This window comes from Panthera pardus, unplaced genomic scaffold (genome assembly GCF_024362965.1).
Source record: "Panthera pardus isolate Hobbes unplaced genomic scaffold, ASM2436296v1 HiC_scaffold_25, whole genome shotgun sequence".
NCBI lineage: Eukaryota > Metazoa > Chordata > Mammalia > Carnivora > Felidae > Panthera > Panthera pardus.
The window spans coordinates 638,587-654,353 of record NW_026526821.1 but is presented as its reverse complement, the minus strand read 5'-3'; the positions used below and the strand labels follow the sequence as shown (position 1 = coordinate 654,353).

The window sequence follows — 15,767 nt, the reverse complement described above, 5'->3', positions numbered from 1 at the left end:
TGTCAAGATCCAACTTTACAGAAGTTCAGGCAGAAACATTTACTTTACAAAGCAGACCCATTTTATCCTGGCTCCAGAACTCTCTTTTTTGGCAGAACTTTTTAGGCCGTGTGTGGGACAGTAGGACGAGCGCCTGGGCCCTTCCCGTTCCCGCTTGTGAACCAGCAGCTACAGATCGCCTCCTGGGGGTCTGCGGCCACCGTGGGGTCGCACGCGAGGGGGGAGGCCGGGGCCCGAGGAGGACGCGGCCGAGTACGTGCAACCTACCTGCGCGTGTGGACACCACTTCCCCCGAGCTGCCACACAAGTGACCGTACGAGAGAATTCCAACGACACCTCGGAGGCCACTAGGTTCACATGCTCTTGGCCCTTTTGGAAAAAATCACTCTCCAACTCAAAGAGGCCTCGGAATCGCCAAAGCCAAGCCGGGACACAGGCGGGCCTGGCGGCAAAGCCGAGCATCCAAGCACCTGCACTGAGCCTCCGAGGGATGTGCGAAAACCACCTGACAGTTCTTCTGGAACAGGGCCTTTGCTCCTGCAAGTAGGAGAATTTAAAGGCATTCTTCCCTAAGAGGTAAGGAATCTTTAGTGGAAACAAACCGGCCCCCACTGGGGATCACAACTTAAGCTTCCAAGCCCAGCCCCAGGGCCAGGATGGAGGGATAAACCACCACCACCACCAAGGGCAGAAACCACCCTATGCGAGCCTCCAACCCCACATCCCTGCCTCAGCAGCTCAGAATAATCTAACAGAAGCTGTTCACAGTTGCCTTGGAAACCCAGGGGATTTAAGACATTAACAAAAGTACACGGTCGAAGTCACTTGTTGGAATCTAAAAACACCTTCTGCTTGACTACTGCACTCAAAGCCCCAAACCTACAGGCCCGAGGAGAGCACATTCCTTACTGCACTGATGGGCCCTCAACCTCAAGCCCCCCCGGCGTCACAGCCTGCTGGGCGGCCCTCGACACCCAGGACTGGACTCGCCAGGACGGGACTGCGGCACCGACCGGCCCAGAAGGCTCGACACAAAGCAGCTGTCCTTAGGTCATATACCACAGACTGCTTCTCAGATTTCGGTCAGAGCCGGTGAGAGGTTATAAACAGTTTAGAGCACACGGAGTGTCCTCTCCCTACAGACAGCCAGCAGGGAGACGGCTTTTCGAGCAGCTCAGACACTTAACCTTCTTCTTCAGTGAACCTCCAGCAGTTCTGGGGTGCTGCCCATCAGGGACCTTTACAACGTCCAGACACACTTCTGCTGTCACCAGACTAGGGCTGGGTGGCTACTGGCATCTAGTGGACGGAGGTCAGAGCTGCTGCTGCCCTAGGGTGCCCGGGACACCCCCGCGGCAGTGAGCCATCCAGCCCGAGGTCGAAAGGCTGTGTTTCGACCAACCTGAACTGAGCATTCAGGGGTCTGGCCCTGTGCTTTGGGCTGGGAACACACAGTGACAGAGAGTGACAACGAACACAGGTGACAGCGTGTCTCGGGGAGGTTCCGTTCAACGGGTACAGAGTCTCGGTCTGGTAGATAAATGGTAATGATGGTTGCCATAACAGTGTGAACGTATTTAATCCCAATAAATTATAGACTCAGAAATGGTTAAAACAGTAGAGGTTACGGCACATATATCTCACCACGATAATAAAAGCTAACGCATGGAGAGCTGAGCGTGGGAGCCAGAACGTCCAGGGGCCTGCCGGCCCTGCCTGGGAAGCTTCCTTCCTGCCCCCAAGCACAGGATGCTTGGCAACTGTGACACTTTTCAGGGCTATGACCCTAGCTTGCTGCCTTCATGCCTGTCCGTTCTCGTGTTGCAGGTGATTTGTGACCTTCCCAGAGGGGCCTCCCCTGGACGAGAACTTGCTAAGAAGCTTCTATCCTGCTCTGGACCAACTCTGTTCCCACGAAGACCCTTCCTCAGCCTCTGGACCCCAGTGCACCCGGGGCTGGGCTGGGGGTGGAGGGAGCCTGCCCCCCAGTCCGCCACTTGGAAGGGCGGCGTAACAGCAGCCGTTACGCGCCCAGGACCAGGAGGGTGTCTGGTGTTTCAGCAAACACTTAACGTATCAGCCACTGTCTGGGAGACAAGACACAAAACTACCATCCAGGGTGCGAGGACCAGCTTCCGCAAAGCTGAGCTTAGAGCCACCTTGAACCTGACACACAGGGTCTGACGCGTGCTCAGCGCCCCCTCCCCGCGTAGCACAGCAACGCCCAGCGGCTGCGAGAAAAGACATGTGTTACTTTGAACCACTGGACCCGCACTTACTGGAAACAAGGAAACAACCCTCCTCGCGAGGGGGGCTTTTCAGCCGGAAGCCTTCAAGTCCCCCCAGCTGAAGACAAGCTTTTTACCAGGGATAAAACAGGTGCGTGTGACGGCCTGTCCAACACTCACAACAGTGACCAAGACCCCGGTGTGGGGACAGAAAACGCAGAGCTGAGGCCACGGGACCGTGAGGGTCTGAGGTGTGGGGTGGGGTCCCTACCCACCTTCACGTCCCAACCCACCTTCACGTCACCTCACCTGATGCACTTTTGCACCGCTTAACATTTTCACGTTTCAACCTTTTAAAATTAAGTTCTAAGCAGTGTTGACGAAAGACTCCCTGGATAAAGGAACACAGACCCTCGAACTGCCCCGCACCAGACGTCACCCACTTTTCCAGCTACTGACCCCTCGGCGACAGAGAAGCCCTACATCATCAAGTGGCCTCTGTGCACCAGTGACACGGGGGCACCCAGAGTCACGCTCCCTGCACTCACATAATTTGCTACAAAAGGAGGCGGCCCGTGGGAGGCCCCGGTGTGAGGCTGGCCCACACTGGTTCCCCTGCAGCACAAGCAGCGCGTCTGGGCCGCCAGCGTCTGAGCCCCGCCCACGAAAACAAAAGGCTTACTTGAGTCGCGGCCGCCGAATGGCCACCCGGACGTCGGAAGGAAAGGGGCCACCGGGGAGCCGGCCCGGCTATCGCCCTCCGCCTGCTGTGTGATGTGCCGGACCGTCTCTTTGTTTTTCCGGTTCTTCCTGCGACCCGTGGGCTGCCAGCCGTCCCCGCCAGCCTGCTCCGAGAAAGAGTTCTGTATCACCGCGTCCCTGGAGGAAGGGAGCTCACTCCCTCCGTAATGAGACGGGGAGATCTGCTCTTCCTTGACGCGCAGAGACCCGTAGCCCACGTCCCCGGGCCACAGCGGCTGCGAAGAAATGTCGTCGGGGCCGTCAGCCTTGGGCTCCTGGTCCTCCTTCCCGTAGCTGCTGCCCCCTTCGTGGCAGCTGGCGATGGCCGAGTCTCCGGAAGAATTGGCGGGGCTGGTGCGCCGGGCCAGCCACGGGGAGATGCTCCTTCCCGCCATCACGGCCGAGATGAGGGCGTCCGTGCTGCTGCCAGGAGGGGCACTGATCTCGAACTCGGAGAGCTCGTCCGAGGCGTCGGGCTTGATGCTGATGTCCAGCGCGGCCTTGATGAAGTCGTGGCAGGCCTGCACGATGTCCGTCATCTGCAGGAAGCTGGCGGCGGACATCACCTCGATGACGTTCCTGCTGGTGAGGGCCAGGTGGGCAGAGTACATGAAGTCGATGATGGCCTTGAAGCCCTGCGCCGTGACGATGTCCAGGTGCGTGACCGTGGCCTGCTCGGACGTCTTCTGCACCTGGCAGTACAGCGTCTTAAAGTAGCGGCTGCTGCCGAGCAGGACGTTCTTGTGCGCCTTGAAGACCTTGCCCTCCACCACGACGCACACATCGCACAGGACGCCGTGCTGCCGCTGCTCGTTCAGTTCCCGCAGCAGGTGCCGGTAGTGGGACGCAATCTCCATGTCTTCCTTTCGGTTGTTCATCTGGAAGCCTTGCTGTTGCTCCTCTACGGACTCTGTGGGGGCGAGAACGGGACAGTTACCCAGGTGGCCGGCAGAAACACGCCCGCGGGAGTCAGGCAGAGTGCCGCGCCGCTGTGCGCGGGCGGAGGAGACGGCAGTCGTCTGGCCGAGCGGCCACCGGGCGGGACGCACCCGAGCAGGGCTCTGGGTTCCAGGCTGACCACAACGGACACGTAGTCCTGAACGGAACCCCACGTGCGCTGGCTGCCTCTCGGAACAGACAGCAAACGGTCCACAAAGAAGGCAAACGCCCGTCGGCGGCCGAAGCGAGGTTCCCACCCAAACGTAAAATCCCGGTGACATAACCCAAGGGAGATTCACCCTCACCCTCCAGGACGTATCTTTAAAGACGCAACAAGGCCTCCTACACAAGCGACGCCCACGCAGCAGAAAGGCCCGGAAGCAGACACTGCAGCCTCCAAAACCCCAGCTCAAACCAGCTCGAGGCCGGAGGCCTGCAGGGCCCGAGCGCCCAGAGGCACCAGCGGCTCCCGACGGAAAGCCCTCTGGTCGGCGCCCTCCTGGTACGTGTGCCATGTTCTCCTTTCCTCTGCTGCCGGCAACACCTTCCCGGGACGGCCAGAACCCCGTGCCCCAGGCCAGGGGCTGTGAGAGAACCAGATTCTCACGCAGCCTGGAGGCCCTCGAAGGCCCCGGGCGAGGACGTCTCCAGGCGTCTCCCCGCTTCTGCTCATGGCTGGCAGTCCTCGGCCGGAGAAGAATCTCCAGTTTCTGCTCTCACGTTCACCCACCTTCTGCCTGGAAGCCTGTGTCCCAGTGTCCCCTTCTTACAAGGACACCAGTAATATTGGACACCCTACTCCGTCATCTTAACTAATTATATCCAAATTAGGTCATGGTCTGAGACACGTCCGCCCCATAACACTCCCTGAGAAAGACAAGGTAGTTAGAGACTGATCTTCCCACTTAAATACTCCATTTTCCAGCTGGTTAGTCAAGCAGGAACTCTCACCAAAGATGTCAACGTGTGTTTAATGGGAGAGAGCTAAGCTGGCCAAGCGTAGGGTCACTGGCCTCTTTCCCGTGAGGGTTGCTTCCCCAGGACTCAGCTGGGTCCACCTCCAACGCTTCTTTATTGACTCAGAGCTGTCACAACACACCCACCTTCCTTTGGTCATTACAATACGTATCCAAACACCACCTGAAGTCACCTCTAAAATCCATTACCCCGATACCAAAACCAGATAGAGCCATTACAGAAAAAAGAGACCTACAGGCCAATATCCCTGATGGACAGATGCAAAAATCCCCAACAAAATCCTAGCAAACCGCATCCAACAGTGCATTAAAAAAAATCATTCACCACGATCATGTGGGACTCATTCCTGGGCTGCAACGTGGTTCAACGGTCACAAATCAATCAATGTGATGCATCACATCAATAAGAGAAAGGATGAGAACCATACGATCATTTCGACAGATACAGAAGACACATTTGACAAAGTACAACATGCACTCATGATAAAAACTCTCAACGAGTAGGTTTAGAGGGAACAGACGTCAACATGATAGAGGCCGGATATGAAAAATCCACAGCCAACATCATATTCGATGGGGGAAAACTGAGTGCTTCTCCCCTAAGGTCAGGAGCAAGGCAAGGATGCCCACTCTCCCTCCTGTTATTCAACACAGTCCTGGAAGCCCTAGCCTCAGCAATCAGACAAGAAAAAGAAACAAAAGGCATCCAAATTGGTAAGGAAGAAGTGACATTTTCACTATTTACAGATGACATGATACCACATACAGAAAGCCCTAAAGACCCCACCAAAAAACTACTAAAACAAACAAATTTAATAAGGTCGCAGGATCCAAAGTCAATGTACAGAAAACCGTTGCATTTCTAAGCACCAATAATGAAGCAGAAGAAAGAGACATTTAAAAAGCAATCCTGGGCACCTGGGTGGTTCAGTTGGTAAAGTGTCCAACTCTTGATTTCAGCTCAGGCCATAGTCTCATGGTTCATGGGATCGAGCCCCGTGTCGGGCTCTGCGCCGACAGCACGGAGCCTGCTTGGGATTCTCTCTCTCCCTCCCTCTCTCTCTCTGCCTTCCCTCTGCTCACACGCTCTCGCCCTCTCAAAATAAATAAACTTTAAAAAATCTTATTTGTAATTGCACCAAAAATAATATGATACCTAGGAATAAACTTAACCAAGGAGATGAAAGGCCTGTACTCCGAAAACTACAAAACGTTGCTAAACGAAACTGAAGAGGGCACACAGAAATGGAGAGACGGTCCATGCTCGTGGTTGGAAGAACACTGCTAAGATGTCTGTACGACCCAAAGCAGTCCGCAGATTTCATGCACTCCCTATCAAAATACCACCAGCACTCTTCACAGACCTGGAACAAGCAGTCCAAAATTTGTACAGAACCACAAAAGACCCCCAAAGGCCAAAGCAATCTTGAAAAAGAAAAGCAAAGCTGGAGGTATCATAATTCCAGACTTCAAGCTAAATTACAAAGCTGTAGTCATCAAAGCAGTATGTACTGGCGCAAAAATAGACACATAGATCAACAGAACAGAATAGAAAACCCAGAAATTAACCCGCAACTATAGGGTCAGCTCATCTTCAACAAAGGAACAAAGAATATCCAGTGGAATAAAGACAGTCTCTTCAGCAAGTGGTGCTGGGAACACTGGACAGCGACACGCAGAAGAACGAACCTGGACCATTTTCTCACACCAGACACGAAAATAAACTCAAAATGGATGAAAGACCTAAATGGGAGACATGAGAGCATAAAAATCCTGGGAGAGAGCACAGGCGGTAACGTCTCTGACATCGGCCACAGCATCAATACCTAAATACCTCAATATCTAAAAAGAAAATACCCCGATTTAAAAACGGGCAGAAGACGTGAATAGACACTTCTCCAAAGAAGCATCCAGATGGCCAACCGACACATGAAAAAATGCTCAACATCACTCATCATCAGGGAAATACAAATCAAAACCCTGATGAGGTATCACCTCACACCTGTCAGAATGGCTAAAACCAACAACACAGGAAACAGCAGGCGTTGGGGATGGTGTGGAGAAAAAGGAACCCTCGTGCGCTGTTGGTGGAAATGCAGACTGGTGCAGCCAGTGGAAGACAGTATGGAGTTTCTTCGAGAGACTAAAAATAGAAATAGCATATGATCCAGGAGTCGCACTACTGGGTATTTACCCAAAGAATACAAAAACACTAATTTGAAAGGCTACACCCCCCCCCCCGATGTTTATAGCAGCATTACTTACAACAGCTCAGCTATGGAAAGAGCCCAAGTGTCCATCGGGGATGAACGGATAAGGAGGATGTGGTATTTTTATGTATAACAGAATATTACTCAGCCACAAAAATAATGAAACTTTGCCATTTGCAACAACACAGATGGAGCTGCAGAGTAGAACGCTGGCAAAATAAGCCAGAGGATGGCACGCACCATATGATTTCACTTGTGTGTGGAATGTAAGAAACAACACCGATGCAGACCAAGAACGAGACTTGACTCTAGAGAAGAAACTGATGGTCACCAGAGAGGACGTGGGTGGGAGGACGGGGGAACAGGTGGTGGGTGTGAAGGAGGGCACCTGACACGACGAACGCAGGGCGACGCATGGGATCGTCGGATCACGGTATCGTACACCTGAAACTAGGATTACCCTGTGTCCTCACTGCGCTGACTTCAATTTTGCTAATGGTTAAAAACTGCATCCGCCGAGAGAGTGGATCTTAACATTTTCATCACAAAATACGGGTTGTACCTATACGTGCTGAGAGATGTTCCCCAGGAGAGTAGAGAGAAACACACAATCGTACCACAAGCGGAGAATACAAGGCCCCACAGCGGTTAAACACAGTAGGTCTATGTCACGAAGAACAAGAATCAAAAATATTTCATGAAGATGTCACGTTGCAAAGGGCTACGAGCGGCAACGTTTATTGAAAGTAACGAGAGGGCTTGCACAAAACACCGCTTGTTCTGGAGGCTCAGCGGCCATTTTCTGTCCGTGAGTCCAGATGCGCGCGCGCCATTCGGCGTCGGCACGCTCGGACCGGAGCGCTGGCTCCGGCAGCACTGGCTGTGTGGCCTGGGGAAGTTGTTCGACCTCTCTGTGCTTCAAATTCTTCATCCGTAGAATGACAACAACAACCGCACTCGCCCTTTGGTTATTATGATCACGTGAGTCACTGTCTACAAACTCTTACAGGAAGGTCCACACCACCGAGCACCATGCTGGCTGCCATTCTATGGTTATTAGAGAAAGTAACTGGCGAAGCACAAAATTTACCAGCTGGGATGCATCTAGGAAGGGAGGGAGAGGAGCGGGAGGGGGATGTAACATGGGGTTCGTTTTACTTTCTAAAAAACAAGAGTAAAGTCTGTATTCTTGCTGATTTTGACTCACAGACTCATGAACACATATTCTAACTCATCTGGCATACTTTTTAAAATTTGTATTTTTAATTCTGTTTGCTTTCTCAGAAGTGCAAGGATAACCTTTAATATTTACCTAAAAACCATCATTGCTTTCATGGAAATGTTGAAATTGACACTCTAATTTTTAGCCTCCTTTATGTTTTAGTGGCCGTAAGATTAAATTAAAAAAATAATTGGGGCGCCTGGGTGGCGCAGTCGGTTAGGCGTCCGACTTCAGCCAGGTCACGATCTCGCGGTCCGTGAGTTCGAGCCCCGCGTCGGGCTCTGGGCTGATGGCTCGGAGCCTGGAGCCTGTTTCCGATTCTGTGTCTCCCTCTCTCTCTGCCCCTCCCCCGTTCATGCTCTGTCTCTCTCTGTCCAAAAATAAATAAAAAACGTTGAAAAAAAAAATTAAAAAAAAAAAAAAAAAAAATAACTGTCCCGTTTCACATTCCCTGGCCGGGAAGACGGGCAGGAAGAGCGTCTCCCTCAGATGGCCGGGTCCTGGGGGTTCCCGACACCCGGTCCCTCTCCTTGGCCGGCCGCGCACAGCTCGGGGCAGCGCCGGGGGTGCGAGCCCTGCCCCAGCGGGCGCAGCACCAAAGTCAAAAGTGAACATGCTGCTCGCACCTTCCGTGGGGTCTGTGGTCCCAGCAGCCGACCCTGTCCCCAACGAGGCCTGGCCACCTGTGGTCCCAGCGGCCGACCCTGTCCCCGACGAGGACTGGCCACCAAAAAGAAGAAACACGAAGAATGTCCAGAATGGGCCGCAGGGAGGGCTCCCGCGGTCACAGACAACACCACGGGCGCTCTGTCTGGAGTACCTCAGAGCCACCTGAGGTGGGCCCTAAGCCAGGGCGCTGCCCCCCCGACCCCAGACTGTCTGAGGTGGGACGGGAAGAGGCTTTGGGAACAGACATTCTGCCCAGGTGTGACTTCACCCCTCACGCCCGGCTTTACAGGCGCAGATACTCAGACGTGGAGGGACAGAGGGTCAGAAATGTGCCTCAAGTCAAGGGAAACCATCACGCAAACAAAAGGCATCAGTTTAACGCCTGAAGTCCACACAAAGTGGTACCCGGTTCCCGGCCGTGATGGGAGCATTGACAGCTCAGGTGACCAGTGCCGGTCAGGAAGCTGCTTCACCCCCTGGTTTCCTAGATGAACAACAAAGTCTCTTTACTCACCAGCAAAACGGGCTCTGTAAGAATTAGGAAAAGCAACGAAAGCAACAGAAAACTCCATTTCACTGAGGCAACGACCACCACACAGGGTCTGCACTGCTAAGATAATTTCAACTTGCACAGAAAACTGTGGAATAAATTTTTACTCCATTAGGGGAGCTTAAATATCAGCTATGTACTTCACAGACAGTACGATGCAGCAGAAAAACCAGACCATTTTCATCAGGGAAAAATGTACACTAGAAAGAAATGGAATCTAAAATACCTGAAAATACTACGAAACGAAACGAAATGAAATATCACGGGTACATGAAATACTACGAAAATATCAAGGCTACATGGGGCGTACCCAGGCCCGGAGAAGCTTCAGGAAAACAGCTGAATTTTCGTTACAAAATGGATAACCTCTCAGCATCGGTAAGGTGCCCAAGGGGTTCCACCTGCTGGACGACAGCAGGGGGTGGCTGTCCCCTGCTCTGAGCTGCTGCGACCCTAAAAGTGGAAGCATCCTGGGCGACACGGCCAGTCAGGTCTACGGCGTCCAGACGGGACACAGCCTCGAGGTGAGAGCGTGTGCCCACAGGGCTTCTCCTCGAGGACACGGACGGCGGCACCCCCGCCCGCCCAGCCCGAGTATACCACCTGCTGGAGACAGACCTGGCCACAGACACACACCTGTGGACAGGTAACCCGACCGTCCCCTCGGAACCACCCGTGCTCCCGCACGGAGCCCACAGCGCCCTCAGGAAGTCAGGGGGCTGCGTGGGACCGTGTGAGGAAGGAGCCCTTTCAAAGAGGAGCCTGCAGCCCGTCAGGGTTCCATCTCATTGTGAGGCAAGGGTCTGAGGGCCGGGGGAGACCGCAGGGCTGGCGTCCGAGACGCCACAAAGGAGCTCCAGGCACCCCTCAAAGTCACACCCTCCCCCTGCCTGTTCTCCAAACTTCCATCCTCGTTTCCCCTGGGCCCCCCACTACCTATTCACAGCCTCCTGATCTGCAGACACTCGCTTCTCACGGAATCACTCACGAAACCTAACGCTTTGGCACCCAAACAACTTGAATCCCCGTTCCAGACCGGGCTTCAAAGGTCATGTCACCTGCAGCGCTGGGGGCTCGATGGGGCCTCGGGAGCCCCTGTCGTGGGTAACCAGGGGCACAGCGAGACTTCACCACGTCACCGGCGAGACTCCTACCAAAGGAGGGTCCTTTCTGGGCAGACAACGTGTGCAATGACACTCAGGTGCCACCTGCAATCCCGCAGCCTCTGGGGAAGGTGGAGGGCGTCCCCAAGAGGCAAGAACTGAAGCTCGAGGACGCAAAGGCCCTGGCCAACGGAGGTGCCTGCGTGTGGCACCGAGCCCTGCACTCCCGCGCACCCCGTGCCCTGTGCTGGCTCCAATGACTCTGCTCGGCACGGGGACCTCGGGGCAGGGATGCGGCTCCGACGGCCCCAGCACAAAGTAAACCACGCTCCAAGCCGAGCACCGGAACCGCCTCCCACCCATGGGAGCGTGTCCTGTCGGTCCACGATTCTGGCGTCGAGGATGCTGAGGGCAGGGCAGCTCCCTCACCGGTCCCCAACTTGAAGGTACAGAGCACCCCAATCCCCGGTCACCCTGGGAGTTACAGAGTACGTTCCAGTGTGTGAAGATAAGGGCGTCTCAACCAGAAAGCCATCCTTACAAGTTACCAGCAGAAGCCAGCCTGTTGAAGACACATGTCTGTCATTCATTCACCTGTCACACGACTACTGGTGCTTCATGGGTAACGTCCAAATGCATCAGCGTGTCTCAAAATGCACAAGAACCACGATTTCTGAAGGCCACCGTGAATGCCACCCTTCACTGGGGGCATCGTGTGTTCAAGGTCCAGGGACCGGGGTGGGATCAATTCTTCCCTCAACCGTAAGGAGCTCCACCGGGAAGACCACAGGCTCCCATGAAAACGTGAAATAGCCAGTCTGCGCAGGGGCCCGGGGCCCCCCCGGCCAGCCCGATCCTCCCCCAGGGCCGGTCCCTGAGCCCCACTCACGAAAGACCGTATCGAATGAGGAACTCGCGTGAGACGTGAACGTCCATCACAAACACACGGGCAAACCTGTTTCACGACAGACGCGACCTCACCTTCCTACCTCGCGCCTGTGACTTGTGCGCACCTGCTAAGCTCGATGTAACCTTCTCCTGAGGGGCCCCTGGGTGGGTCCGTCGGTTAGGTGTCCAATGCTTGATGTCAGCTCAGGTCTTGATCTCAGGGTGGTGAGTTCAAGCCCTGTGTCAGGCTGCACACAGGGCGTGAAGCCTGCTTAAAAAAAAAAGGGAATCTAACAGACAAACCTTGTTTTAAAGCAGGAGGAAAATACCGTCAGTGCTAGAACTGGACCTCTGTGGTTCTACGGGCCACGTGCTGCCCACGGAAACTCCCCACAGGAGAGAGGGTGCCGTGCAGACATCAGCGCCCACTTGACGGCCCTAAAAACCCCATTTGTAGTTACTTTTGTGATATTTTAAGTGGGCCATATTCTGAACAGACACATCACAAAACTGGCTCACCTGCACCCCGCTCACCCGTGCAAACAGCAACCACCGCGGCGGGGCCACAGCGATGTTGGCGAGGGTGCTGGAAGCTAAGAGGACGCATCCTCCTTGGGAAACGCTCACCAGTGTCGTCACAAGCTGAACGAACAGCGGGTGACCCAACCACTCCAATGCAGCGAGAACACAGATCCACACGAGGGCTCGTACACAGACAGTCGTAACCCGGAAACAACCCAAGCGCACATTACAGGCAAACCGGTAAGTAAGTGTTGTTCCAACACAGGGATGCACCTGGCAGGAAGGTCTCCGTGCACCTCCAGCCCAAACGTCACTTTCCTGGACACGCATGGATCTCACGGTGGTCGTGCTGAGTGAAAAAAGCCACACAGAGCAGCATGCGTGAACCGCCTTCTACCGGAGTTCTAGAACGTGCAGACTGATCCACGGGGCGAGGCAGGGCAGTGGCTGCAGCCGGCGAAGGGGCGGAGTCCTGAGGGCTCAGGGACTTTGCGCTGAGGGACGCGTCCTCTGCGATGGTGTCCCTGGCACCCAGGTACGTGCAGACCCACAGAGAGACACTTTAAATGAGGGCAGTTTGCTGTGTACAAGTTATGCCTCCGCGAAGTCCATTAGAAATCTGCTTTCGTGAACCACAAACCTGAGCTTTCTCACCACGTGTGGTGGGGTGGGTTTTGTCCCCCCAGGTTTGTTCGTTGCAACCCTAACCCCACGAGCTCAGAACGTGGCCTTACTCGGGGACAGGTGGTTGCAGAGTAGCTGGTTCACACGAGGTCACCAGGTGGCCCCAGTCCAATGGGACCGATGGTGTCTGTGCAGGACGGAGACACAGGGACAGATAGGCCCCCGAGGAGGCAGTGGGGGAGACTCGCGCAGACACCATGCCCCCCGCCGAGGAACACCACCGGTCAGCCGGCAGGGAAATGCTCCTCTGCAGAAGTCTGTGCGGCCCTGAAATTCAGCTCTGTCCTCCCCACGCAGATGTTATTTCCCACCCTGTGAAGTGCTTAGATGGTTTGCTATGTTCTGAACAACTCGAGGTGAAGACACCCACGATGAAAAATCATTTTACAGATCAGACTCTTACACGTCGAACGGTCATTGGTGGCCGGCGACACGGGAAGTGGTATTACCCGAATTTTCTCTGGTGAGAACCCACAGGCAGCGGGAGTTGCTGGAGAACTTCACAGTTTCCACGCTGCAGCCGACAGCGTCTAAACATGCAACATGCAAAGCCGCCCACCCCCCCCGCCCCGGCTGCGGGTCTGTGGGCACAGCCCCCACTTCCGGCCCCTCCTCTGCCGCTTTCTGTTCCCTCTCGTCCCTGCGGCCTCCGTACCTGCCTTGGTGTCACTTCCCTCTCGGGCACACCCCCACCCTGGTCCCCCGCCCCTGTGCTCAGGTGCCCCCTTTCCACTGAAGACCGTCTGAGCAAATTTCTAACCGTGGGAGCAGAATTCAGGCTCTCACTGCACCACCAATGTGATAGAGCCAACCCAGGTCTGAGGACACCACTCCCTACACAGAGACCCTCCCCCCCTGCCCCAGCACCACCACCAAGACCAGAGTCACAGCAAGGATGATTCTAGATCAGCGCGAAGGTGCTGTGCGGGTACGGGGAGGGGCTGGGCCGGGGCAGCTCCCCAGAGTGGGCACAAACCAGTCACGGGCAGCGGGGAAGGGAGCAGCGCACATTCAGAGGGTCGCAGTGGCCTCTGAAGAAGCCCCCCGTGAGAGTCCAGGGCCTTCGGCGGCCTCTCCCTCTCTGACCTGGCCTGAGCCTCGAGGAGCTGACGGCACCCACCTCTCTGGGTGGGCAGGTCTGTGCGGCTACAGGAGCTAAGGTGATATGGAGGGAGAGGGCACCCCAGCAGGGCCCTGACCCGACCACTGAGCCACCTGCCTGGCCACTCCAGCCCAGCAGCCGGGGAGCCGCAGGCCCACCCGACATCACGTGGGCAGAAGAACCCAGTCGGCCACGGAAGCTCGAGAGACGCCGAGCCTCTGTGTTTCTGGATGGTTCAAAGTGCACGCGAGGCCCACAACAGAGGTGGTGAGGGCACCACCCTTTGGAGTCCGAGGGGGAGCCCGGGCAGTGCCGGCGACAGGCCGGGAGCCAGCTGACAGCCAAGTGCCCGGCTGCGGAGGATTCGGCCTCAGGGCTGGGGCAGCAGTCACCAAGACAGGGACCCAGGGACCAGCACTCCAAGGGGAGGGGAGACTCAGCAGGAGCCCCGGACGGCCTAACTCAGCTTCTGGTGCACAGGAGCGGGCCCTGGGGCTGGGGGAGGACGGAAAAGGCCTGAGCAGGGTCAGGGGTCTCGAGAGAGCCCTCAGAAAAAGGCCAAAGCAGGCAGGGCCCGCGCCTGCCGAATCCACCTGAGGGCTGAGCGAGTGCAGCAGCTCCGACCGACTTCCAGTTTCTCTGCTTCCGCAGCTGGGAAGCTGGCCTGGGGGAATTTGTGTTGTGGGCTGGGGGAGAGAAAGGGGAAGAGGTCAGCTCTTTGCGCTCCTCCCCCCAGACACCTCCTGCTAGACCGGGGTCCTATTCCGGATGCCTCTTCTTTAAACCACGCTTGGTCTTAAGGGCAGCTAAGCGCCTTCGGGTAACGCGTGAGGCGCTGGGCAGTACTGACGTGCTGTTTTAACGGGCCTTGTCTACAAAGGCAAATTCTGCACGGAGCAGAGGAGGGGTGGCAAACCCCTCCAGCCGCCAGACGCTGCCTCCCCCTCCAGGAAGCTCCCAGGAGCTCCTCCCCAGTCAGGGCACCGGCCTCTGAGCACAGGAACACATCTCTGAGCACACTCTTGGGTCAACATGACTATGGTGCCTTTTTCACATTAAACCTGTAGTACTGAAATCTTACGTGTTAAACTCAAGAAGTGTTTTTCAAACGTCCCCCGTGAAGCGCTCGTAGAAGTAGGAGACGGCAAATCCCTGATCCGGGGGAGTGGACGGCAAGGCCGCAGCCGACCAGCCACACACGCTCCATGACATCCCAGCTCCAAGCCATCAGTGCCCAGGTGACATGGCTCCAGACGTGACGGCACTCGTGTGACGGGGGTGGACGCGGCCACTCGCTGTTGTGGGTGAGTCGCGTCCCAGAAACAGCCATGTTGAAGCCCCAACCCCAGTACCTGTGAATGTGACCTTATTTGGAACTAGGGTCTTTGCAGATTTTATGAAGATGAGGTCATAACCCAGTGGTATTGGTGTCATTATAAAAACGGGAAATCTAGACACAAACACAGAGAGAGACCATCTGAAGGCAGAGACAGAGCCATGGGGTCACAGCCCATGCAGGGCCTGGAGCCCTGAGAACCACAGGGCAGGGAGGACCCTTCCACAGAGCCTCAGAGGGAGGGAGCACAGCCCTGGGACACCTGACTGCAACTCTGGCCCCACTTTCCTGTTGTTTTAAGCCCCCGGTTTGTGGTACTTTGTTATGAAAGTCCTACACATCAACTAAATTTGTTTTAAGAGGGAGAGAGAGAAACAGCACGAGCAGGGGAGGGGCAGAGAGAGGGAGAGAGAGAGAATCCCGCACTGTCAGCACAGAGCCCGAGAGGGGATCCACCCCACAAACCCGAGATCATGACCTGAGCCGAAATCAAGGGTCGGCCACTCGACCGACTGAGCCACCCAGACGCCCCTGGACTTTTTTTCTTAAAAAGAAAGCTGAACAGCTTCACGAGGCAGAAAAACTATTTCTGTGAA

General features: G+C 55.5%; 1 protein-coding gene across 5 annotated transcripts in view; it reads right to left on the bottom strand.

The window, feature by feature from the left end:
• ZBTB46 (zinc finger and BTB domain containing 46) overlaps window positions 1–15,767 on the bottom strand; it is a 68,032-nt gene that overhangs the window by 32,702 nt on the left and 19,563 nt on the right. For 4 of the 5 annotated variants that reach the window (XM_053889996.1, XM_053889997.1, XM_053889995.1 and 1 more), the window contains one exon: window positions 2,911–3,879. In XM_053889996.1, the coding sequence (XP_053745971.1) occupies window positions 2,911–3,847 (937 nt within the window). In that variant the 5' untranslated portion in view covers window positions 3,848–3,879. Of the gene's footprint in view, window positions 1–2,910; window positions 3,880–11,652; window positions 12,222–15,767 lie in introns of those variants that run through there. The other variant, XM_053889994.1, reaches the window with a different exon arrangement.